Source organism: Marmota marmota, unplaced genomic scaffold (assembly GCF_001458135.2).
Source record: "Marmota marmota marmota unplaced genomic scaffold, marMar, whole genome shotgun sequence".
In the NCBI taxonomy this organism is placed as follows: Eukaryota; Metazoa; Chordata; class Mammalia; order Rodentia; family Sciuridae; genus Marmota; species Marmota marmota.
In genome coordinates, this window is record NW_026000229.1 from 50091799 (window position 1) to 50117959 (window position 26161).

Below are 26161 nucleotides of genomic sequence, written 5' to 3' on the forward strand. Positions count from 1 at the left end.
GAGTTGGTGGAAGTACCTGTGCTGGAAAGGTGCAGTCCCTTTTGACATGCTCACTATGAAGTTTGTGGTCATAGCTGATGTTTGCACAAGTTCATGGGAAGAGCAAACATTGTGGTTATGCACCCTGGGTGATGTCCAGAGTGTTTATATCAAATTGGTTTAAGCAAAACCACAGCAAGGCGTCATCCTTCCTCTCCATGGGAGTGACATGGTAGCAGTGCCTTAATTCTAGATGGTGGTTTTGACCCTGTGCTATTTAAGGGGAGGAGAGCCACTAGAGTTGCAGCTGGGAAGGGAGAAAGAACTGAAATGCCAACAGAGAGAACCTGTTTCCTAAACTTGATGAACTTTGGGAGGCCCTTAATGCATAATTGAGAAGGTGCTCACTAAGCTCTAGCAAAAGCTGTGCCATCCTGTGGAGGCCACTAGCCACAGGTAGCTATTCAACACTTGAAACTGGCTAGTCCCATTTGAGATGTACTATAAAATATTTAACCAGGTATCCATTTTTTTTTCAATATGAGAATGTTGAATAATACTTTATAAATTTCATGTTTCTCAACTTTTAAATGAGAGCCACACATAGGGGTTACATTATTTCCATCTGACAGTTGTAGCTCTATATCTGTGTTCTTTATACATTAATGCACAGGTGAATTGCTGGAGATTCTGACAGTGGGTCTAAGATGGTACCCCAAAACCTGTATTTCTAACAAGCTCTCAGGTGATGTTGATTCTTCAGTTCAAAGGATGACACGGTAGCTAGGATCTGGAGAGATGGAAGCACAAAAGGGCTCTGGGCATGGTGAACTCTAAATGCTCAGGCTGTAGTGGGTGGAATGGCACTCAAAGGCCATCAAGAAGGGTAGCAGAATTCCCTTAAGATAGTACCAGTGGCCCCTGCACCAGAATATAGGTGTTTCTCCCCATGGTCACTAGACATAGTCCTCCCTATTTGGAAGGCAACTATTAAATTGCTGATCACAGGTGCTCTGCTCCTATCATTCTTTAATCAACCTTATGCTGGAGATGCCTCTTCCCATCTAATAATCACAAATCACAGCACTTATATTCCAGAAAATAAGCTGCTAGGAAGGGCAGGAAAGCACTTTCCTCAAATTCTAGTCCTCATCTTAAAGTCATACAGAAAATTCTAAAATGGCATACACAAGGATGTGGGGATAAGGGACAATGATAAAGAGAGATCAATGCCTCAGCCACAGGACTTTTACAACCCCTGAGGATTTTTCACTCACCCGACTCTAGCCTGTTCATTGCTTACCTGGTGTCCTTAAATAGCTCCTGCCAATTTCCCCCTGATGGGCTAAAGTCTCCATCACATTTCCACTCTCCCTATGACTCCTTCCTACAAAAGCTCATGAAAAAAAAAATCACTGATTTGACTCTTATTATTTTACATCTTTGAGTTTTCCCCACTGGTTGCTCCTTTAAAAAAAATTCACTTATGTAACTTTCCAGTTTTTTTTTTTCTCACCAGATCTCAGAATGGGGGGAGATGATGGTTTTCCTTATTGAGAGTTTCACAACTAAGGTGCAGATGGCTTGTTCGAGTCCACTTGCAAATTTCCTGTGCTTCCTGCATCAACCATTATATAACTCTAGGGATGGGGAATTTCTCACAGCCTGTTGGAGAAGCCTTTCACTTCCTTGCCTATTCCTCCTGTTCCTGGATGGCCTACTCCAATTAAAGGGTTGGGAGTGACATGGTAGCAGTGCCTCTGTTTCTCCTGGCACGCCAGGCTCTTCTAAAGCAGCCACTTGTTATCCTCTCTCCACGATAACCTGAAAAGTACCATGAGTGGGTGGGGAGCGGAATCCTTCAAAACTACTCAGTCTCTTCTAACATTTTTTTCTTGCTGGTTGCATGTGGGTACCTTGGAGGCCCACTCTTGTCTGTTGTAAAAAACCAAATTATTATTATAAGTCACACACATACTATGGCTGCCAAAGAAACTGGTAAGCAATCAATTTTCTCAGCTTGCCAAGGATGAATTGTTATTAATACCACCATGATATATAATTAATGAATGTATTAACAGAACACTTTTCCTTACCTGCCCCCCCCCAAAAAGTATGTGTGTGTGTGTGTGTGTGTATCCCCCACTAGCGTTCATTCTTGCTACCCTCAATGTAGTAGTTGAAGTAAGTTTGAAAAAGACATTAGCAAAGTACTGTTAAAAGATTTATTGCAGTAATACAATAAAAGTTTAGAAAACATTTGTATGACTCAAACTGGTTTGGAAGTTGCAGAGCAACGGGAAATTCCTGCAACATGACACTGAGAGAAGATTCTTAGACACTAGTTCTTTGAACAACATGCCACCGAATGTTTTCCCAAATTACACACAAGTACTTAAGTGAGTCCTGTCTACCATACCCAGTGGTGACATACTGTTTCCCCCTTAATTTACAGAAGTGCAAAACTTTAAGTTTTATTCCATTACCTAAACATGTCTTTTGCAAGACCACTTAAAGCAGCCTATTTGGTGCCTGTGGGTTTTTAGTAGTATTACCTTGTTTCAATAAATCATTTTAAAATGGAAACATGACCAAATTCTATGGCTTTTTGTTTAAAAAAAAATACCAGCTTTTTAATAAAGTTGTTTATATATATGATTCTGGCACCTACATGAAAGACTTTAATGAGCAGCAAAAAGAGTAGAAAAAAGTGGTTGAAATGTGTATTTAAGAATATTTACAGGATGGATCCAGTGCAAAATAATGTAACCCCAAATATTTCAGCAGTGTAAGCCAGTTTGTTGGTGTTCAAAACCTTTAAAGGGTTTGATCATTTCACCCAACATAAAGTGCCTCTAGTTGATACTAACAAAATATATCTTATCAATCAATCCCCAGATTTCTCACATCCTTGTTTTGTTCAATTACTCTAGACATGAATTTGTAATCTCTGAATTCTATTCTTTAGCTTCATCTCATTCATGGTTTGTAAATTCATTTGGTATTTGTTCATTCTACCATATCCACTCTATGAATACCAGAACTGGATGGTAAAATACAAGCCCAAGAATCACAAAACTGAGTACTTAAAACAAAGAGACCAGCTGTATAAGAACCCACAAGATGAAAAAAACTGTTTCCTCACAAGTGGAAAATTCTTAGAGCCAGGGAACTTGGGACTCCTAAACAGGAGTAAACTCCCTTCTGCAATTCTACCCAAAACTCCACCAAACACCAAATATACCAATAGCCAAGGCTAGAAGTAGCACCTCAGATTTGGAGTATCAACTATAATAATTATAATGAGAAGCTAGGGCATGGCGAACCCCCCAATGATTTATGTGAGGTACTATCATGCTAATCACACTAAGATATGGTATGGTAATAATGTCTAGTAGAAATTTGATAAGGATTCTTTTGTAGTTACATAAGATTATTTTTTGCAGTTATTAAAAATAAACTACTTACATATTTGTACATAATGCCTCTTTCATTATAGTTTTCTGTAAGATTGTCACTAGGAGAATGACAAAACACATTAGCTGGAAATGATCTCTTGGTGAGGGTAAGTTCTTTATTGAGCTTTCCCCAGGGTAGAGAAGAGCAGCACCAGCTACAAGGATGTGCTCTGCATTCTGGGCAAAGGCAGCACTTTCGGAGCCACACACACCTTGGAAACAAGCAGGATGGTTTTCCCTGGAAACCTGTGGTGCCATCTACTAAATCCCTCCGAAACAAACTGCGAGAATAACAAAAGACCTCTTAACTAAGTGGCTTTTAACCTGTGCCTAGATAGGCAGTAAGCTCACACGCAGGAATGAATGGCCTTAATGACTTATTTTCGATCACAGAAAATAAGTTCCATGTAAGAATGAACATAGCATGGATGGCAGGAATTCAATAACCTAGGTAAGAATGAGCTTAATTCCACTCAGACTACAAGAAAATAGTTTAAACTTGTTCTAAGACATTATTGCAGCTAGGATTTCTTCTGTTCATGGATGTGGGTCCTACAGAACAAAAAGACCTTAGTTTCTTTGGTATGGAGGGAAAGGAAAGCAGGAATGTGAAAAGCTACAATGGAGCAGCACAAATTAAATAAACTACTCCTTTCCCTCAAAAAACCACCCCCTCCCAAACAAGAACCAAAATCCTTGATCTAAAAGCCAAAGATGACCAAGTTACAAAGAAAATATTTCTAATTGCCTACAGATTCTCCGCACAAAAACTGATGGCAGAAAAACTCAGTTTTTCTTTCAAGTCCTCATGAGGAACCAATTCCTTATGGTTCGACCTACCTTTAGAAAGTAGTGTCAGGCAAAGTCTTAGCATCACTAAGACCAGCTCACTGACCAGGCCTGCGAGGCCTGGGACCAGATGGTACCCAGAAAAACGACTTCAACAAACACCACCAACCACGTGCACAGGTCTGCACAGAAGAACCTTTGTGCCCTCTTCTACATCATAAGCATGTCAGTCACCATCACAGCTACCTCACAAGCAGAAATGCTCCTCTCCCTGCTTAAAACAATGGTTTAACTTACTTTTGTTCCAGGCACTATCTTAACTAAACAGGATTCCCTAGAGTGCAGTGGGAGAGCTTTTGTGGTACAAATCTGGCATGTTTGAGTCCATACTTATTAACGGTGTCCGGTATAAGCTTTGAACCAGGAAGTCACAGAGGCCGCAGCAGAGGAGATCATCCCGCCAGCACTGCTGCTTGCAATGGGTGGGGACACCTGGGTACTCTGGCTCTGGGAGACTTCCACAGGCTGGGAAGGGATATCACAGAACCGGGGGCTTGGCAAGTTCTCCCAGTCTGTGCCCAGATCAGTTTCCTCGTCACTTATGTGCTCATCTCCACTCTCATCTGATTCTCCAGCGACTCCAGGATCCACAAATTCCATGGACTCCTCAAGGTCTGCTCGCACTTCAAAAGGTCCCGACCTATGTGCACACAGTGAGGGACTACTTTTAGACAATCACCATTTCCAGGAGATTAGATGCGGTCTTCCCTAAGACCCTACCCAACAGGACCAAGGGACCCAGAGCCCATCACCACACAGTTTCTTAAGTTGACACAGCACTCATAGCTGATCTATAACTGTTTTTTGTTTTATTGGTACCAGGAATTGAACCCAGGTGTGCTTAACCACTGAGCCACATCCCCAGCCCTTTTTAATACTTTATTTAGGGACAGGGTTTCAATAAGTTGCTGAGGCTATACAACTGTTTTCTTTACCCAAATGCCGACTGCCATCCAAGTAAGTAATAAAATCATAATACCCCACTTTTTTTATGTATTTATGTATTTCCTGGTTAGAAAGAAAACCCATCCATAGACACAGCCCATGCTGGGGGTCCAAACTATGGCTTCCAATTTTTAATAAGTGCACTATGCATGGATGATACAATTCCGACAAAAATGGTCACTTGATGCATACTCTGGTATATTATTTAGTGGTATACAAAGGAAACTATACAGATAGTCCCTGCCTTATGGAAACCCCAAATTATAAAATCTCTTAAGACTCAAAAAAGCTAAGTGGTGTAGTTGTCTACAGGTCAGCAGCTTCTCTGGATTATGGTCAAGCTCCTGCACACACATGAAAATATTGACTCATGATTTTCCAAAGACATGTTTGTTACACAGAACGACAAAAACTATCTAGAACATATTCATCTGCAGTGAGGCCTGCTTCTATACGGCATTTCAGGAGAAAACTATTTCCCAAAGGACCCTACCTTTCCTTAGGGCTCATCCTGCCCAGCTCCTTGGTGCCACACAGTGGGATGGACCTTTCTGCTTTTTGCCTCCCTTCAAATGTCTGTCAGTTTGTGCTTTGGGGGCACTGGGCAGCCACCCCATCCCATGATCCCTGGAGTCCACGGAAGAGCAGAACTGAGTCCCTCCAGTATCCCCTATCTTCCTACTATTGCCAATAAGCACAGGAGGCCTCAGTTCATTTAAGAGTTTTACTGATAATTACTTAGGGGGAAAATATTAGATTAACAAAAACAACCAATGAGAAATATCCAGCCATATTTTGTCTGTGGTCCAAAATTCTTTCCAGTCTGGAATGATAAAAGGGCTAGAGGTCTGTCTCCTGTGTATTGCACTAAAGCTACACCTTCTGGCTTACTTTCTCCAGGGTCCACACCTCTTATTCTTCTAAGACAACTTTGCTTCCCAGCTGGAATAGAGCAGCAACAGCTAACATTGATATTTCAGGTAATGTTTTTAGGACAACTATTCATTAAATAGATATACCTGTAGGGTTTTTCTTCTTGGTCTCCTGTGAGCAACCTATAAAGAGCTCTTCAACGCAAGCTTTCTAGGTTTTCACCTGCCTGGAAGTCATTTTGCAAGGGCTGGAGGGGGTGACCAGAGGGAGGTTTCTTAAAACTTTCCCTGGCTGGGCATGGTGGTGCATACCTATAAACCCAGCAACTTGGGAGGCTGGGGAAGGAGGATCACAAGTTTGGGGCCAGACCCAGCAACTCATTGAGACTCTGTCTCTGAATAAAATACAAAAGAGGGCTGAGGATATGGCTCAGTCACCCACCCCCCGCCGCCAAATAAAAAAATAAATGAATGAATGAAAAAAGCCATGGTGGGGATATGGTTAAATGCCAGAGTTCAATCCCTGGTATTAAAAAAAACATCTTTCCCTCACTAAATGAGCACTGACGCTGGTACTTTAGCTCTGCAGATCTGTTTCCTTAAGGTTCTCCTTACACTCAAAACTCTTCTCCCTTCCCTTTTTCTTTGGTAAGCTATTCTCCTAAGCTCTACTCCCAAATATGCCATTGCTTGCCCAATCTCTCAGTCGGAGGGTAACTAATGACTCAGACTCATCTTCTTAGGTATCTGAGCCAGTCAACCAATCTCAAAACAGGTCAGTTAGGACTTCTCCCCTCCTCTACATTCTCGAAGGTCCACTCTAGCTCAGGGCCCTACCCAATGACCTCCTATCTGCCTCATTCTGGAGAGCTACCTCCTCCTCATGGCATCTGCCTACTAAAAATGTTCACATTTTGAACACCTTCTTGGGCTCCCCTACCCCCCTAGACACTAGACCTTGCCATCCCTAGGCAGGAGCCAAAATTAACACTCTCCCATATCTTCTTCCTTCTAACTTTGGAGGCTCAGCCTGTTCTCTCTTCTTCCTTGATGCTACCTTATCTACTCCTGAAGTCCTCTCAGCCTAGGATTGCCACTGTCCCTAGATACCCTTTCACGGGTCCCAGGAGCCAGGCAAAAGTGACACAGGAGGAAAGGGCCCTTCTTCCAGGCAGAGTCTTTCCTGGGGGAGTCTAACTAGACTCCAGTTCTCTGCCTGGAATCCCCCAGGGCAGAGTCTTCTTGGCTTGGAGCAAGTGCTCCAAGAAGTACTTAAAATGATAAACAAATGGAAGATCCCTAAAGCAGCCAGTTTGGAATAATTTTGGTTCTCAGGAACCTATGTTCCTGAGAAGCCACAGGAGGAGGACAGAGCCCTTGCCTGCTTCTCTGCATTATTTCTATGGCCTGACATCCCCTGAGCTGGAGGAGAACCAAGCAGTGAAAGAATGCATTCTTCTTTCCTTAATGTCTTAGGAAATAAAGATTATAGAATTGTTTAATTTGTAGTTTAGCCGAATAATTACTATGATTTTATTCAAGACCCTGAAGCCAGACTATTCATTTTATTATGATGCTGTTGTAGGGAGTTTTTCTATCAAGTAAGGTAACAAACTGACCTTTTTGGCTTTCTAAAAGTCTCCTAAGCAAAACATCTTATTTGAAAATGATGTGTTAATGTAAGCACCACCATCATAAAGATGAGATCAGGGAAGATCCATTAACTGACACTTAAGTCCAGGGGGAAATTCTGGCAAGAAGTGTTTCCCCCACAGAATGCTTATTAGCTGCAAGGAAGGAAAAACATAGAAGTACACAGTGGGGAACTGGAAAGCATCTTGACTGGGCATCGAGTGAGTATCCCCTGCCAGGAGCAGGTGGATGCTGCCTCCTGATGCGATGTCCTGAAGGAGACACCCACTCAGGCAGAATGGCAGCCTGAAAGTTCTATTAAAAAGGGGTGGGGGACTCTGTTTAACCATAGGTGAATCTGGGTAAACAGCATATGAGTCTTTGCTATTTTTGTTTTTGCAAATTTTGCAAGTTTGAATTCATTCTAAGACAACTATAATTCTTGATTCAGAAGAGGATCCTTGGTTCTGCCAAGTGCATGGAAACAGGAAGTCCCAACCAGGCTCTGTCCACATTCCTGTAGGTCTTCATTCCGACTGGGAACTTCAGTAGCTCTATCCTGACCATGGGTTCAGACTGTGAACTCAGATGTGACTGTCAGCCAGATGTGTGTCCTTTTGCAGGGCATAGCCCTCTAAATGGAAGAGGTGACTGAAAGGTAAGCCTATAGGAAACTTTGGACCCTCCAAAGTAACCATGGGTGGGAGTATGCCTGCCTGCTTCCTAACAGTTCCCATGTTGAATATCATTAGTTCTTTCCATCTTCTCAAATGATGGTTGAAATATGGAAACATATTTTGAATTTGCATTTATTTTTTGTAGTACTGGTTATTGAACTTAGAGTTGTTCTATACACTGAGTTACAGCCCCAGCCCTTTTTAAAATTTTGAGATAGGGTCTTGTAAATTGCCCAGGCTGGCCAGGGTCTTGTAAATTGCCCAGGCTGGCTTCCAACCTGTGATTTTCCTTGCTCAGCCTCCTAAATTACAGAGTTTACAGGCATGCGTCACCGTGCATCACTAGCATTTCTTTATTCTTGATTAAGGCTGAAAATTTTTTTTGTTACATCTCTCTTGTGTAACCCTTTGAATTCTTTGTCTATTTTTCCTATTTGGTTGTTTATCTTTCTTTTATTGGTCTGTAATCTAGATTTAATCTGCTGCCTATTACACAGGTTGCAAGTGTAAAAGACACTGGTCTTTTAACTTTGTTAATGATATCTCTTTTACTAAACCTTTACTTTTTTTTATTTTATATATATATATATATATATATATATATAATTTTTTTTAAACCTTTACTTTTTAGTGAACATTTAGTCAAACTCCTTTCCTTTACATTTTGGGTTTTGTGGCTTGCTTGTGAATTCTCTCCCCACCCTATGATTATGGAACATTGTCCTTTCTAGTTTTTTTTTTTTAAATAACATCTTTTATATCATCTGGAATTTATTTCTGTATATGGAATGTGGTATGAATCCAACTTTTTCCCCAGTTGAATACCAACTGACCCAATACTATATCTGATTCAACTTGCCACCCCTATTTTATATATGTTACACATATATAAAGATCTGTTTGGAGACTCTTCATTCTAACTGCTATACCCTTTTGCATGCTAACACCACCTTGTTTTGATTAGCTTTATATTATGTTTTCAAAGGGGCCAAGCCCATCCCTTTGAATTTTTTTCCCCAAATTTCCTTGCAGAGTATGATTCCAGCTGAACTTTAGAATGACCTTGTCAAACTCCATGAAATATCTGTTGAAATGCTGATCAGTTTTCCTTTTGGGAAGAAGTGGCATTTCTGCAATTCTGAGCCTTTCTATCCCAGAAAAAAAAATCATAAGGGATATCACTGCCTCAGCCCTTCTTTTGTTCAGTCCCACTCCTTATACTGCCTAGCGGGCAGTCAGGAAACACACTGAGTAAAAAGTTATTCATTTTCTTTAAACACATGCTCAAGGGCTGGGGATGTGGCTCAAGCCACGTGCTTGCATGTGGCCTGGGTTCAATCCTCAGCACCACATACAAAGGTGTTGTGTCTGCCGAAATCTAAAAAATAAATATTAAAAAAATTCTCTCTCTCTCCCTCCCTCTCTCTCTCTTTCTAAAATAAATAAATAAATAAAAAATAAACACATGCTCAACTTACAATGGAGTCATACCCCAATAAACCAATAAGTTAAAAATCCTGAGTTAAAAATGCATTTAAGGGCTGGGATTGTGGCTCAGTGGTAGAGTGCTCGTTTAGCATGCATGAGGCACTGGGTTCAATCCTCAGCACCACATAAATGTAAAATAAAGATATTGTGTCCACCTAAAAAACTAAAAAATAAATATTTAAAAAAATAAAAAAATAAAAAATAAATAAAAAAAATAAAAATGCATTTAATATACCTAATCTACTAAACATCATAGCTTAGTCTAGCCTATATTAAACACTCAGAGCACTTATATTAGCCTACAGTTGTGCAAAATCACCTACCACAAATCCTATTTTTCTTTGAGCTGTCTTTCAAAAGTGTGAATACATTAGCCATAGCCCATCTCAGCAGAAATGTATACTGCTAGAGCAAGGAAAAAAGGGTATGAACCTAGAGCAGGGGTAGCAAAGATGAGCCTCATCTAATTCAAGCTTTTCCAGGCTGAGAGACTTGGTCCTTGGAAAGCACAAGGTGGGCCTATCCCAGGAATATTTGGGTTTTTCTACTGCATTTTAGGTGATACATATGTTTGATGCTAATTTTCTCTGAATAACGAGTGCAAGAGGACCATAAAAGTTCAAAGATGATAGCTATTGTTTCATTCAGTGAAGAACTATACACTTTTTGTCTTTTTTGGAAGATTGGGAACTGGAGAACAGGGAGTACTCTGCCAGTTCACATGATACCTCTACTTCAATGTAGTCACAAAAACATACCTGAAGAAAAGCAACACACACTCTTCTTACCTGCCCAGGTGTTCCGAGTTTGAACTGACCAGGTACATTAAATTCCTGAGGGTATGCAGTGGTTGTAACTGATCTAAATTTACATGCTAGAAAAAGCAAAGAGTTGGTTAATATTTTCAACTATGCAACAAATTTTTAAAAATTTAATTTATAGCATATTTTCCATACCTGAGAAAAACAAAGGTAAAGGATATTTGTATTGAGTTTCTTCACTGCTCGAGTAAATTTCTGTTTGCTGAGATTTTCTCCACAAAACTCACTGTTAAAAAAAAATTTGTAAATTATTTTTCTGAGGAAATTCTATGTTCAAGTGTTCATTTTGAAGAGTTCAATATAACACATACTGTGTCCTTTGCCTCTTTAGTAAATTGCCATTAACAGAAACTTTCTAAGAATAAAGTACTGTCCTCGTAGATAGCAATTTCTCTATATCCACACAAAATTACAAATGTGTGGACCCTTTGATCAAGTAATTCTATTTCAGGAATTCATTCTATGCAAATATTTGCACACTCAGGAAATGGCAAAAGTACGAGATTATTCCTTGAAGCATTATTTAACAGGGGACTGGTAGGACCTTGGTATATGCAGAGAAGGGAAAACTTGGCAACTGCCAACTTATGCAGAACGACAGCCCAAAGCTTACAATAGCTCCCTGCTGCCCTCTGCTTCCATTGCTCTTAACACTCGTGCCTCCCAGGGCTTTGCACCTGCCATCTCTACCTCAGCATTTTTCCTTAGGGGTCCCCATGGCATGTTCCTTTCCTCCCTTACACTCACATGTGCCAACATCCCTGCCCACTCGAATGCAGAAAGCCCTTCCCTGCGGCCACATCCCCTCTCTCATCCTGTTTCATTGTTCTCCACAGCATGTATCACCACCTCACACAATGTTTTTTATTGATGCCATTCATTAAAATGTAAGCTCCAAGAGGGTAGGGACTGTTTTTGTCTTCAAGGTACTCCAGTGCCCAGTGTCTGCACACAATAGGTGTTCAATAATTATGTGTTACATAAATAAAAACATATAAATGCAAAACACTTTGGCATGCTATCTTTGTGTTTATGGAGAGATAGTAATAAGAAGTTTACATCTGCTTGAAATGAAATATGAGGGCAATTACCTGGAGGATGGGAGGAAGATGTTAAAGGGAACTGGGTAAACTGTATCTTAAAATACTTAAAATTTTAAATTTTTTCTTTTCTTAAAAAGAAATACAAAATCAAAAACTCCCAACTTTTACAATTTATCCATCTCTTATATATACATATATATGAGGATCTCAGCATATCTTGTGAATATCCTGATTTTTCCTTTTGTTATTTTTTCAAGTGGAACAATTCTCTGTGGTCTTCTCAGACTTCATGTGCCGTTGTCAAACAAATTTGTATACAGATTTTTTTTTTTAATATTTATTTTTTAGTTTTTGGCGGACATAACATCTTTGTTTGTATGTGGTGCTGAGGATCGAACCCGGGCCGCACGCATGCCAGGCAAGCGTGCTACCGCTTGAGCCACATCCCCAGCCCTGTATACAGATTTTTAAATTAATCAGAAACTCTAGAGAGCCACAGTAAGGATAAGATCACCACCTTCAATTACTTGCCTGTTGCATAGCTTCTTAGGAAGATTGACATCAAGTATATGTGACAAAATGTTGACCAGCTGTGTGGCGTAACACAAGGCAGCACTAATGGTGTGTGCAGGGTTATTATGCTCCATGTCTAAAGGACAAAAGCAAGACTTATTTATACAACAACTTTAACCTCAATAAAAATATTCAATGGTCGAGATTTTATGATCTGTAATTTTACCATCACATCACTGTTAACTTTTTACTTCCTACTCCATGGCCAGACATAAATGGTTCATTTTTATTGTTTGTTTGCTGAATGAAATGCAACATAAGCAAATGAGTATAACAGGCCAGACATAAATAAAATTAAAGTCTAATTTGCTTGGACATGATAATTTTGTTATCACCCAAACAATTCCAACTTAAATGTCACCCCAGAGAGGCCTTTCCTTTATATGTACCCCCATGCTGTTGGCTCCTGATGGCACCCTCTCAGTGTACGGTGCCACTGACCATTCATGTATGCTTGAGTACCTAAATGAATTCTAGCTGGTGAAAAAAACCATTTCCTGTCTCCCCAGAGAAGGGCAAAGGGCCACACCTGTTTTAGCCACCTTTTATCACTAGTAATTGGCACCGTGCATGACATAGCCCTTCCTCACTAAATGAGCTGAATGAATAAATGAACAATTCTCCACCAGATATAAGGTGCAGGAATTTTCTAACTATTAGGAATATTTCAATTTCCATTTAGGACTACTAAAACAAACATGGTACAAAGTGATAAACTAAAAATGAAACTTAATAGGCTAAATACACTTCTTAAAAATAAGGTTTTTTTATATAAATCAAGCAACATTAACCCCCAAAAGTGAAATATTTAAAAACAGACACGCTTTCAAACTAAATAAACAAAATGTGGTTTAGCCATACAATGGATTATTTTGCCATAAAAAAGCAGTGGAGTACTGATATATACCTTAATGTGAACCTTAAGACAGGAAGCTAAGAGAAAGCAGTGGACACAAAGGCCATACATTCTATGATTCTGTTTATGAGCTGTCCTGCACAGGCTGTCTATAGGTAGAAAGTAAATTAGTGGTGGCCTAGAGTTGGGGGGAGGAGGAGGGGGAGTGATACCTTCATGCCATGGAGTGAGTTTGGGGTAACAGAAATGTTTTAAGATCTAAACAGAGATGCTAGTGCCACAATGGTGTGTGTACTAAATGCCACTGAATTGTTCACTTTAAAATTATGTAAATTTTACACCAATTAAGATACACACAAATTTTCAAAGATATTTCGTTTCTCACCGGGCCCCTGTGTTGTTTTCTTCTCTTCCACCCAATTATAGTAGGCAGAGTAGTCCCCATTGTTAGGAAGGCTAATCCATGGCCCTGTAATGCTAATGCTGGTGTCGCCATTGTGGTCATCACAGACCCATCTTCCAGAGAGGTAAGTTGTCCTCCGGGCTTCGGCAAGTTTGCTGACAGTGCTGGAGGTCATGGCACTGTCGCTCTCGGAAGACACATCTGCAGGATCTCTGAAAATCAGGAGACATATGGATTTCAAGAGATAGGGTTTCTGAGGGCAGGCAATACACTTGCCACACAAAGCAGAATACTGAAGAGTTGCCTGTAAGCACAGGACTTCAACTGAAATACAGGCAAGTATTTACCATCAGAGAAGATGATCAAAGTGGCACAGAAGGTCACACAATGTGAGGAAGATGGCACTGTGAGCTAGGGTCCGACATTCAGTTCTCAAAGTATGTGGCTCCAACACCCCTTCCCATGCTTACAAACTTTTAGGATCTCAAATAAATTTTGCTTATCTGGGTTGGAATACAGATACTTAATTGTATTTGACATTAAAAATGAGTAAAGTTCTAAGTTAGTTCATTAAAAAGTAGTAAACCCAGTGACAACAAAGCTGACACACACACTGGGAAATACTAAATGCTCAATAAATACTTGCTGGATTAATGTTTGCTTGAGCACCTAAATGAATTATAGCTGGGGAAAAAAACCATTAGATGTTAGCAGTTTTATGTAAAAAAAATCTTTTTCAAAACAAAAAATTAGTAAAGTTATATTGTTTCTTTTTTCTTTGTGTGGTGCTGGGGATTGAATCCATGGCCTTATGCATGCAAGGCAAACACTCTACCAATGGAGCTATATCCCCAGTCCTATCTCACCCTTTTGAAAAATCTCTTTTAATATTCAAGACTTTCTGTTGTTCTTTCAAGTAAAAATAGTATCCCAAGAAAGAAGCAACTCACTCAAGTGCTTTCCCCTGAGCCAACTCTTAGTTCCTCAGTATGCAGCTAGAGTGCTTTATGCACACTTCCCATTTCATCCTACTGGACTTAAAAAGATGTGCACTAAAAGGTCAAGATATGATAACATTAATAATTTTCACTGTTGCACTGAAAACATTAGGTAAAACTACCTGTTTTTAATAACTGCAAGTATACAGTAGACTATAATGACTATTACTACAGTTTAGTGTTCCTGCCAGAGGTTTTCACTCCCACCATGGCTTTTGAGCCACCAGTGCAAATGCCAACACGGTGAAAAAGGAAAACTTATTAGTATTACTATAAAGGCAGTTTTGACATAGCACAGACTCCCTTCAGCATCTTAGATCTGCAGAGATGCATGTACCATCTTTTAAGAACTGCTAGCTTAAAGTGTGGAACAGAAATCAACCATGAGAAGGACAGCAGGTACAAATGCAAAGAGGGCAAAGAAACAGTGTGCTTCGGGAACAGAGCTGTTTGGACTGGTTGGTGTGTAAGATGCAAAAAGAAAGTGCTAAAAGATAGTGTAGGAAAAGCAATTAGCAGCCTGAGAAGGGCCTCCAGAGCTAACATTCTGTCCTTGTGGCCAGTGGTTCTCAATCTCTTTTCCTTCTGTGTAACATACCACCACCAGGTTAACTCCTGCTGCTATCACAGATGAGACTAGGGGCTGGGATACTGTGGCCAGTTCTAAACTATACTTCTAACTCTTTCTACTCCATTCAAAGAAGTATAGAGAAATACAAATGAATGAAAATCTTATTTTATGGATGGATAACTTCAAAATAACCAGCTTAAATATTATAGGTACATTAAATATAATAAACAGTAAAAATATTATACCTACAAAATACACAGTTTAAAAATGATTATAAACCGGCACAGAAGAAGAGAAAATTCTTCACCATGTTTTCTCTTCTAGTACACAACACAGTCATGTGTCACTCAGCAAAGGGGATATGTTTTGAGAAATCTATCACTAGGCAATTTCATTACTGTGCAAACATCAAAGAATGTACTTCACAAATTAAGACAGCACAACATCAATAGGTGACATAATCTTATGGGACCACCGTTGGATATGTAATCTGTTGACTGAAGAGTCATTATGTAACATATGACATGTTTTCTTCTTGAGAAAATTTCTATTTTATGGGAAAGTTAAGAATTTTAAAGTTTTTCTGTATACACTTTACTCAACTTCCCCAAATTATCAACCCAGGAAAATACAATAATCAAAACTAGGTAATTAACACTGCTACTATACTATGAACTCATCTAACAGATTACTCAACTCTGTAGCTCTGATTAGCCTTTTGATAGCATTTTGTGGGCCCAGGATCCAATACAGGATCACACACTGCATTCAGTTGTTGGTCTCCTAAAATCTGGAACAGGGCCTTAGTCTTTTTTCTATTGTGACATGTTTTAACGTTAATATTGTTGACCCATCAGAACTTCATTTGGCATAAGGTTCTAGTTAGCCAGCTTCTACCTCTCAAAGGCTTAGCCGGCTGTCCTTGTATCAATTTTTGGACAATCCAACTTCTCCCCACTGATCTAAGTTGCCCTGGTAGAGTTTGCTTCTGAACTTCCTATTCTACTCTATTTAAAATCTGTGCTTTTATTTTTCTATTTGTTAACTCTTACTAATAACAAATTACCTGGAAGCAAATATCAGACCTCTGGGTTTTTAGGAAGCCAATTATGGCAACAGACCAAAGGCCAGGCTGCAGTACAGGCAAGAAAGGTTGCTTTCACTGCCTGATTCCTCGATGCTGGAGACTGAAGAGCCAAAACAGACAGAATATCCTCAACTGGAAATAGCCTGGTGGTCAGCCAGAGCACACAAGAGCCTTCAGTGGTTGTTTCCAAAGCTGCTGATCATCAGCAGCATCTACAGACGTATTCTGAGATGGATTGGGAGGCTGGTGGCGTGCCCTCTGGAACCTTAGTTTTCAAAAGCCCATGGGTGATTCGGATGAAGAACCAGGTGGGAGACCACTGTCTTTGTGCATCCCTAATTTCTGAGGATCCCCATGCATTTGTGCCTGAGACTAAAATCACAGCATTCAACTGACAACAGCTAATATAATAAAAGCCAGTTACCAGGAAAAGGTGAAGTCAACATGTGTACCCACCATCTAAGAGAACCAGCACTAGGTGTTTTCCTACATATCAGGTCATGATTTCTCTGCAAAGTAGGGATTTTTCCATCCCTACTTAAATATGTAGGGAAATCAGACTTGGATGATGTTCAAGAACACGCCCCAGAGCAAACAACTAATGGTCTGGCTGGGAATGCAACTGACATGACCCAGCAGGTAGGTCTTAACCAGGAGGGTGAGTCACATATAACCTCTATGAGAGCACATATGTGGACCATGCCCCTCACCCTGGCTGTCTCCCCAACTTCGCACAGATAAGACTTAAAATTCATTATCAGGAAAACCAATGACCCTAGAATGACACTTAATATATGCTTGAAAAATAATATTTGGAACTTGAAAAACAATATTTGGAGCACCTATTCCTAGAATCAAAAGCCTTGCTTATTGTACCTCATACCAGTCTTTACTTCATCAATTGGAAAAATGACAGAGGTGAGCTCTAATATATGGGATCGCCGAAGACTTGCCAGACGCTCATAATGACTTCTTAAGTCATTGGTTTTTTTTTCCACCAGGTCACCAAGTTTGCGATTGTGCCTCTGAATCTTCTCCTTTTTCTCTTGGTGCCGTTGTGCTCGACTATACAGCTTCTGGTTCTTTTCCTTGGTTTTCAGAAGGCCTTCAGAATCTAAAATGTATAAACACCACACAATTATCTCTGCAAACAGTTCCTGTGTGCTGCAGTATCTGTGTGTGCATTAAGTATCTTTCTGAGGACCTCTCAGCCTACCTGTTCAGTTGCAGGTATGAGATTTCCTTCTAATGGTTTTACTCTTCCTTAGATGCATCTCTTTACCATTTCTACTCAATGAGAACGTCTTAAAGATTCAGTCTCATGCAGCAAGTTTATCCCTTTTCATGATCTCTACTGAGCTTTTACAGGTGTTCAAAGGAGTATGTTCAGCCACGGTGCTAAGTCAAGACTTTTGGGGACAGTTTCAAATCTAATATTATAAACCTTCACAGGTGGCAAGAAATCACCATGGTCACCACATATGCAACCAGTGCAGATCCAGAACATAGAGCTGTCCTTTTCATCTCCCTCAAAATGGCAAAACTTTTTTTTTTTTCCTTTTAGGTATTAGAGATTAAACACAGGAGTGTTTTACCAATGAGCTATATCCTTTTTTATTTTGAGATTGGGACTTATTACATAAGTCTAACTTGTCCAAGCTGGCCTTGAACCTCCTATCTTCTTGTCTTAGACTCCTGAGTCACTGGATTACAAGCATATGCCACTAAACCCAGAAAAATGTGAAAACATTCTATCATCTAATCTTGCATCTTTAAATAAGTAACTGATTGCAGCACAGATAAACTCAACCCTGCAACTGTTATATAATTTAACTTCCTTATCTATGCCAGATATCTGTATTTAACTATATTGTGAAACTCTAAAACTGAAAAATTGTGAAGTGAGTCATCAGGCTTTGAAGTTTATCATCTGTGCCCTTTCTTTCATACCTGTGATAGTCCAACATCACAGGTTAAAAACAAACAGACTATTGGGTGGCATGGTCTTAATTCATGAGCTGAGGCCAAGATCACTTCTGGAATCAACTCCTTCAAAATTTTTCACAAAATTGTGAGAGTATGGCCTAGAAGGTGGGAATAAGACCTCATTTACAGAGCAACAGTTCCCTACCCTGGCAGGCAGCCATACTACTCAAAATGAGGCCCATGGATCTGGGATGGCCTGAAAACTGTTGCCAATCATGGCAAGAGAACAGGCCTTGCTGGTGTACTAGGCCCTGGGTTCCATCCCTAATACCCATGGCAGGCGAGGGAAGTACATAAATTCAGAATAATCATGTAGAATCATTTTTCTTCAACAGGGCAACACAATATTGCCACAACGTTCAAATGTGTGATCATTTTTCTAAGTCTAGGGGGATCCCAGGATTTTCTCTCTATAGTTTAACATAGTCACCAGGTGACTGACAATTTGCTAGAAACAGTAACCATTGTCACAGACTGCATTGCTTTAGAACTATGTTTTTTATTTTCTGTGGCGGGTGTTTTTGTTTTGGGGTTTAGGAACCTTCTAAAAAGAGCTGACCAAAGCTTTCAACTTGCTTATCAGAGAAATGTGCATGCTCAGTACATTCTACACTTCACAAATAACTTCACAAACAGATGGCTGGTGGCAAACCCTAGTCTGAACACCATGGGAGGACGGGGTAAAAAGGCGAAATAATGTTAAGTAATGAGTGCCTATGCTGCTATGGAACCCAAAACTTGGAGGAATGCAAGCCAAATGCAGTGGATCACTGGCTGGCTGTAGCTCTGAGCACCACTCGCTCCATGCTGCCCCGCTTCTCTAGCTTGCAACTCCACACAAGTTCTTTATTAGAACGTTTTCAAAGGAAGCTTTTACTCCATGACATGCCACTATAAAATACTTTGATGCTTCTGAAAGCAACAAAGACAAAGGGATTCACGAGGTAGAAGGTGACTCGTTCTAAACTTTAAAACATTCATCTTCAAAAATACATGTTTCTTAATGTTTTGAACAACCAATAAAATAAAAAAAAAATAAAAATAAAAAAACTACATGTTTCTAAGGACGTAGGATTGCTAAAAGTACTCAAATTTTGACAACCACTTAAGAATGAAGTATTCAAATGTAATGTAAAATCTGTAAAGATTAAAATATGTAGGAGATTCACTAAGAGGAAAAAGTCAGTATACTGTGCTTCTGGCATGAGCTAATGATTATTATAAGTGAATACCAAGTTAGACCGAGTTTCCTATTAATTAAGGAATTAAGAAGTATTTGCTCCCATTTGCCTTTTCATTTTGTGATGCTGGGGGTCAAACCAAGAGCAAAGCATGTGCTCTACCACTGAACTACATGCTTGGCCCTTCCTTTTTGTTCTCCTTTCCTTTTTGTGGTACTAGGTATTGAACCCAGGAGCCACTACCACTAAGTTACTAGTAAGCTCCCTAGTTGTTGTTGTTGTTGTTCTTCTTCTTCTTCATTGTTGTTGTCGTTATCATCGTCATCGTCGTCATCATCATCATCATATTATTATTATTATACTGGGGATTGAATTCGGAGGTGCTTTTAAAAAAAATTTTTTTTTAGTTGTAGATGGACACAATATCTTTATTTATTTTTATGTGGTGCTGAGGATCGAACCAAGTGCCTCACATGTGCTAGGCAAGAACTCTTATCACTGAGCCACAACCTCAGCCCCAGAGGTGCTTTAACAACTACATCCCTGGCCCTTTTTGTTTATTTTGAGACAGGGTCTCATTAAGTTGCCTAGGGCCTAATTTTCTGAGGCTGGCCTCAAACTTGCAATCCTCCCATCTCCGCCTCCCTAGTCACTGGGATTACAGACATGCCACTCACTGCACACAGATTATTTTTTATTTTATTTTAATTAATGTATTTAATTTATTTTTTGGTAATAAGAATTGAAATTCAGAGCACTTAACCACTGAGCCACATCCTCAGCCCTTTTTATTTTGAGACAGGGCCTTGCTAATTTGCTGAGGTCAGTTTTGAACTTGCAATCCTCCTGCCTTGGCCTATGGAGTTGCTGGGATTATGGCATATGCCATCATGCCCAGGTGAGCACTTCCTTACTTTAACTGGGAAGAATAGCAGGTTCCTGAAGGGCTCTAAATGGTATGTTTATATAATTCCTTATACGAATGTCTTTTAAGAAGAAGGGAATGCAAGTACAGGTTGAGCATACCTGATAAGAAAATTTGAAATTAAAAAATACACTACAAATCCAAGACTTTTTGAGAATCAATATCATGCCACAAAAAGAAAATTCCACACCTGACATAATGAGACAAATCACAGCCAAAAGACATACGCACTAAAAATAATGCATAAAATTATCTCTACACTATGTGTACAAGGTATATATGCAACAAAGAAATTTTTTGTTTAGACATGGGATGCAGTCCCAAGATATCTCATTAATGTAAATGCAAAAATTTAAAAAAAATCGGAAATCTGAAACATTTCTAGTCCTGAGCATTACAGGTATGAGATGCTCAACTTGTAAATTTTTCCAAGTGGATATTGCTGTTATCCTGCCTCTCTTTTGCCATCCCTTTAGTTTATTAATCCCATGAAATTCCACATAAGCCCTTTACTAGGACTGGATAGAAGGGGGAAATTACTTACTTTTCTTCATTTCTTCATTTCCTTTACATATGGTTTGTTTTAGCTGTTCAATCCTCATCTTACAAGACATTATTTTCCATCTCTGGAAAAAAGCATATATCAAACATTAATCTCTTATGATTAATATGATTATCTAGGATCACTACTTATTTTCATGCATATATTAGAAAACATAATAAAATGAGCAACATAATCATATCTAGTATAGGTATCGTTAAGTATGGTAGATTACAAAAAAGAAAACATTTTTCTGGTTCAATGCAAAAGCTGCTAGGAAATTGAGAAAGAAATTCACATAGTTCTTTTCCATGTGTCAATGAGCAAAGAGAAAAATGTTGAAAATTCTTAACTTGCTCTGTCCAGTATACAGCTAGCTCCTAGTCACATGCGGCTATTTAAAACTCAATTAAAATTACACCAAAGAAAAATACATCAGTTTCTTACTTAGTCTACCCACGTGTCAAAAGGTCAACACCACCATAGCTAGTGCTATCATTTTGGAGGGTGGAGACAAAGGATATTTGCATCATTACAAAAAGTCTTATTGATGCACTGATCTACACTTTGAGTGATGGATACTAAGACACTATTAACATTACTGTATGATCTCACACAGTAAGTAAATTATTCCTATGCAGGGCATAGAAATAAAAACTGCACTGAGACCAGTTTTATTTTTAAAGTGTATAACAAGTAACAATTTTCTGAAATGCTCAGAAAATTATGTGAAACATGAAATTGACTATTTATTTATTTTTTTGGCACCAGGGATTGAATCCAAGGGCGTTTTACCAATGAGCCACATCCCAGCATTTTTTAAAATTTTGAACTGGGTCTTGCTAAGTTGCTGAAGCTAGCCTTGAACTTGCGACCCTCCTGCCTCAACCTTTCAAATTACTGGGATTACAGGTATGTGCCACTGTGCCCAGTGAAATTACCTTCTTAAATCACCAGGAATGGCACAGCCAGGTAATAGCTACCCCTAACATGAATAAAAGATCAAAAAAAAAATGGGACCATACTTTAAGTTAAACAGTATGATTATTTTCTAATACCTCCATAAATATGGACACTTAAAAACTTACAACAATGTTCCAATGTGTATAGCAATAACACTTATCTAAGTAGTCTATGGCAAAAGACACAAAACAGGCTGTAGGGAAGTGACAAAAGGGGAACTTTTACTCTCTCCGATGAACCCAAAGAGACATTCAAGAACAGATTCAGCTGGGTGCAGTGGCTCACACCTGTAAGCCCAGCAGTTTAGGAGGCTGAGACAAGAGGATCAAAGTTTGAGGCAATCTCCAGCAACTTAGAAAGGCTCTATGTAACTTAGCGAGACCCTGTCTCAAATCAAAAAAAAAGGGGGGATGGGGAATGTGTCAGGGTAGTTAAGCAACTCCAAAAAAAAAAAAAAAAAAAAAAAAAAAGAATGGACTCAGAGGGACTGACAACTTCAGAAATAAATTGGAAAAGAGTTATCTTCACTGCTGCTGCTGTGTGTGTGTGTGTGTGTGTGTGTGTGTGTGTGTGTGTGTGTGTGGTGCTGGGGATCAAACCCAGGTGCACATGCTAGGCAAGTATTCTACCACTGAGCTACACCCCTAGACCTGAGAGATTTTCATTCTAAAAGGTAGTGGTTTTTAAGAATCAATACTGACTAGAAATTCTAGCCAGAGCAATTAGGCAAGAGAAGGAAAATACAAGGGATAAAAATAGGCAAGGAAGAAATCAAATTATCACTGTTTACAGATGATCTGAAACTAGAAGATCCAAAACACTCCACCCAAGACTGCTATAGCTAACAAACAAATTTGGCAAAGTAGCAGGTTACAAAATCAACAGCTTTCCTATACACCAATTATGACTCTGCTGAGAAAGAAATCAGGAAAACAACTCTATTCACAATAGCCTCAAAAGAAAAAAAAAAATCTCAGGAATAAATCTAACCAAGGAGATGAAAGACCTCTATCTAAAATGAAACTACTCTACAGAACATTGAAGAAAAATATTGAAGAAAAATATTGAAGACCTCAGAAAATGAAAAGACTTCCCATATTCATGGATGGGCATAATTAATATTGTTAAAAATGTCCATACTATCAAAAGCAACATTCAGATTCAATGCAATCTCCCTTAAAATATCAATGACATTCTTCACAGTACTAGAAAAAACAGTCCTAAAATTCATTTTGAAGAATAAAAGACCCAGAACAGCCAAAGCAATTATAACCAAAACAGCATTGCTGGAGGTATCACAATATCTGACTTCAAATTATACTCAGAGCTATAGTAATAAAAACTGCATGGTACTGGCATGAAAACAGAAACATAGATCAATGGTACAGAATAGAAGACACAGAGACAAATCCACACATCTACAGTCATTTGTTCTTTGACAAAAGTGCCAAAAATAAATTGAAGAAAAGATAGCCTTTTCAAAAATGGTGCTGAGAAAACTGGTTATCCATATGTACAAGAACGATGCTGGACCCTTGTATTTTACCCTCCACAAAAATCAACTCAAAATGGATCAAAGACCTCAAAATTAGACCAAAAACAATGCAACTTCTAGAAAAAAACATAAGGTCAACACTCCAGCATATAGATACAAGCAATGACCTTCTCAATAGGACCCCTAAAGCTCAGGAAATAATGCCAAGAGTTAATAAATGGAACGACATCAAATTAAAAAGCTTCTGCACAGCAAAACAAACAAACAAATAACTGAAATGCAAAGAGAGAAACTACAAAACGGGAGAAAAATCTTTGCTAGTCCTTCTTCTGAGAGGATTAATATCTAGAATATACAAACACACACACACACACACACACACACACAGGGCAAGTAACCCAATTAATAAATGGACAATGAACTAAACAAACACTTCTCAAAAGAAATACAGTCAACAAGTATATGGAAAAATGTTCAAATGTTCAATATTATCAGCAATTAGGAAAATGAAAACCAAAACTACATACTAATATTAGGAAAATGCAAACCAAAACTACATACTAATAATATTTCACATACTAATAGCAATCAAGAATACAAACAATAAATGCTGGAAAGTATGTGGAGAAAAAGAAACATTTTTACACTGTTAGTGGAACTGTAAATTAGTACAACTGGTATGAAAATCAGTACGGAGGTTCCTCAAAGGACTAGGCATGGAACCACCATGTGACCCAGCTACCCCACTTCTGTATTTATCCTAAAGAATTCAAGTCATCATACTACAGTGACACATGCACACCCATGTTTATAGCAGTACAATTCACAATAGCCAAACTACAGAACCAGCCTAGGTGTCCATCAATGGATGAATAAAGAAAATGTGGTTTTATATACACAATGGAGTTTTATTACTGGTCAAATTATATTGTTATATTGTGTGCATGTACAAACATGTACAACAAATCCCATCATGTGCAACTAGAATGCAAATATTTTTTAAAAATGTAAAAAATGGCAATATTGAAGTTTTTGACAGGAAAAATAGAGAATTTAGAAAAATTTCCCACAGATTTTGTTTACTCATTTCATTCACAGCATAAGCAATATTCACCTTTATTATAAATATTCTTTGTAAAAAAACTATGCATGTGTAAAAAAGTATGCATCATAAAAAATTATGATTATTGTGTGTGGTGTGGGAGAATCAAACATTGCAGAAGGGAAAAAAGAAATGTGACTGTTAGCCTGTTTCCTCTTCCGTAGTGGAATCTCTGTGTTCATGTATGTGTATGCTGTGCTAGGACCTAGGGCCTCTCAAATGCTAAGCACGCACTCCTCCACTAAGCTCAGCTCCCAACCCCAAGAGGCCATCTCCAAAATTTAAGTTTGATGAGTATTTTTGATTTTTAGAGAATATTTACATCTAAAATACACTCGCAACAACAACAAAATAAAATACACACAACAAATGGAATCATACTTTAGCTTCACCTTCCATTTTCATTAAAAAAATGTGTCTTGGGCTGGGGATGTGGCTTGGCTCAAGCGGTAGCGCGCTCGCCTGGCATGTGTGTGACCCGGGTTCGATCCTCAGCACCACATACAAACAAAGATGTTGTGTCCGCCGAAAACTAAAAAATAAATATTAAAAAAATTCTCTCTCTCTCTCTCTCTCTTTAAAAAAAAAATGTGTCTTGGGGGCTGGGGTTGTGGCTCAGTGGTAGAGTGCTTGCCTAGTACATGTAAGACACTGGGTTCGCATCTCAGCACCACAGAAAAATAAATAAATAAAATAAAGGTGGAAAAAAAAGATCCTGTAAAAAAAATGTCTTGGACATACTTCTATACTGACACATGTAAATCAATCACTTTTAAAAAAAAATCTTAAAAATTTAATTGACATGGTAATTGTATATATTTATGGGGTTCAGTGAAAGTGACCTTTCAATACAGAAATACAAAGACCACTTTTTTTTTTTTCCAAAACCTTCATACTGTGATAGCTTTTTATCTCCTACTGATGGATGAACATTTAGAGTATTCACACACTAACTTTACCACCAGGGATGCGGATAGCCTGCTTCTTTATCCATAAATCTATGCCTTTAGGTGCATTTCCTTAGGAGGAAAATGGCTGGATATGTGATATGTGCTCTTTAAAAACCGCCACAAAACTGTCCCCAAATCAAATGTGCTCATGGATACTCCCACCAACATGGGATGGAAGTGTTAAGAGTTGTCACTTTTATCAAACTCCTTATTTCCTATGTTGTTTTTCTCAGTCTGTTAATTTTGTTTAGTGTTTTTAACACAGAACCTTCTAACTTGTATATATAATCTGTCCAATTACTTTACCCTATGGCTTATAAAGATCCCACACTCCCAAAGGTTACAAAAATACTCTTGCATGCTTTAATATTTTTATGGGTTTACATATTTCATTTAATCATTGATCCACCTGGAGTGTGTTTACTATGAATGATTTTTGCAAAAAGAATAGGCCATTGTTTTGTGTTTCTATATCTACACCAAACTTCAATTACTCTTTGATGGCTCCACAATGATATGCCCATATTCTGTTTTGGGAATGTAGGTGAAACGTCGGAGAGGGCTACATAAACATATTTAAGAACAGGACTGCCAGGCTTGAGCCTCTGTTTCTCACTCCACTTTTTAATAAATCTGTACTTTGCCTGTTTAAAAAAAAAAAAAAAAAAAAAAAGATTTCCAAAAGTAATAAAAAAATAATTTAAATTCAAAATTATTTTGAAGCTTCACCAACTTAAAAATATGTAGCCTCAGGTATAAAGAATAT

At 38.7% G+C, this 26161-nt stretch overlaps 1 protein-coding gene across 1 annotated transcript in view; it reads right to left on the reverse strand.

The window, feature by feature from the left end:
* Positions 1-2190: 2190 nt before the first annotated feature.
* Positions 2191-26161, reverse strand: part of Atg14 (autophagy related 14) — a 40040-nt gene continuing 16069 nt past the window's right edge. The window contains exons 4-10 of the mRNA XM_015480914.2: positions 20889-20970; positions 17129-17366; positions 13579-13808; positions 12296-12413; positions 10857-10947; positions 10689-10774; positions 2191-4926 (exon numbers count right to left, since the gene is read on the reverse strand). Of these exons, the coding sequence (XP_015336400.1) occupies positions 4620-4926; positions 10689-10774; positions 10857-10947; positions 12296-12413; positions 13579-13808; positions 17129-17366; positions 20889-20970 (1152 nt within the window). The 3' untranslated portion in view covers positions 2191-4619. The remainder of the gene's footprint in view (positions 4927-10688; positions 10775-10856; positions 10948-12295; positions 12414-13578; positions 13809-17128; positions 17367-20888; positions 20971-26161) is intronic.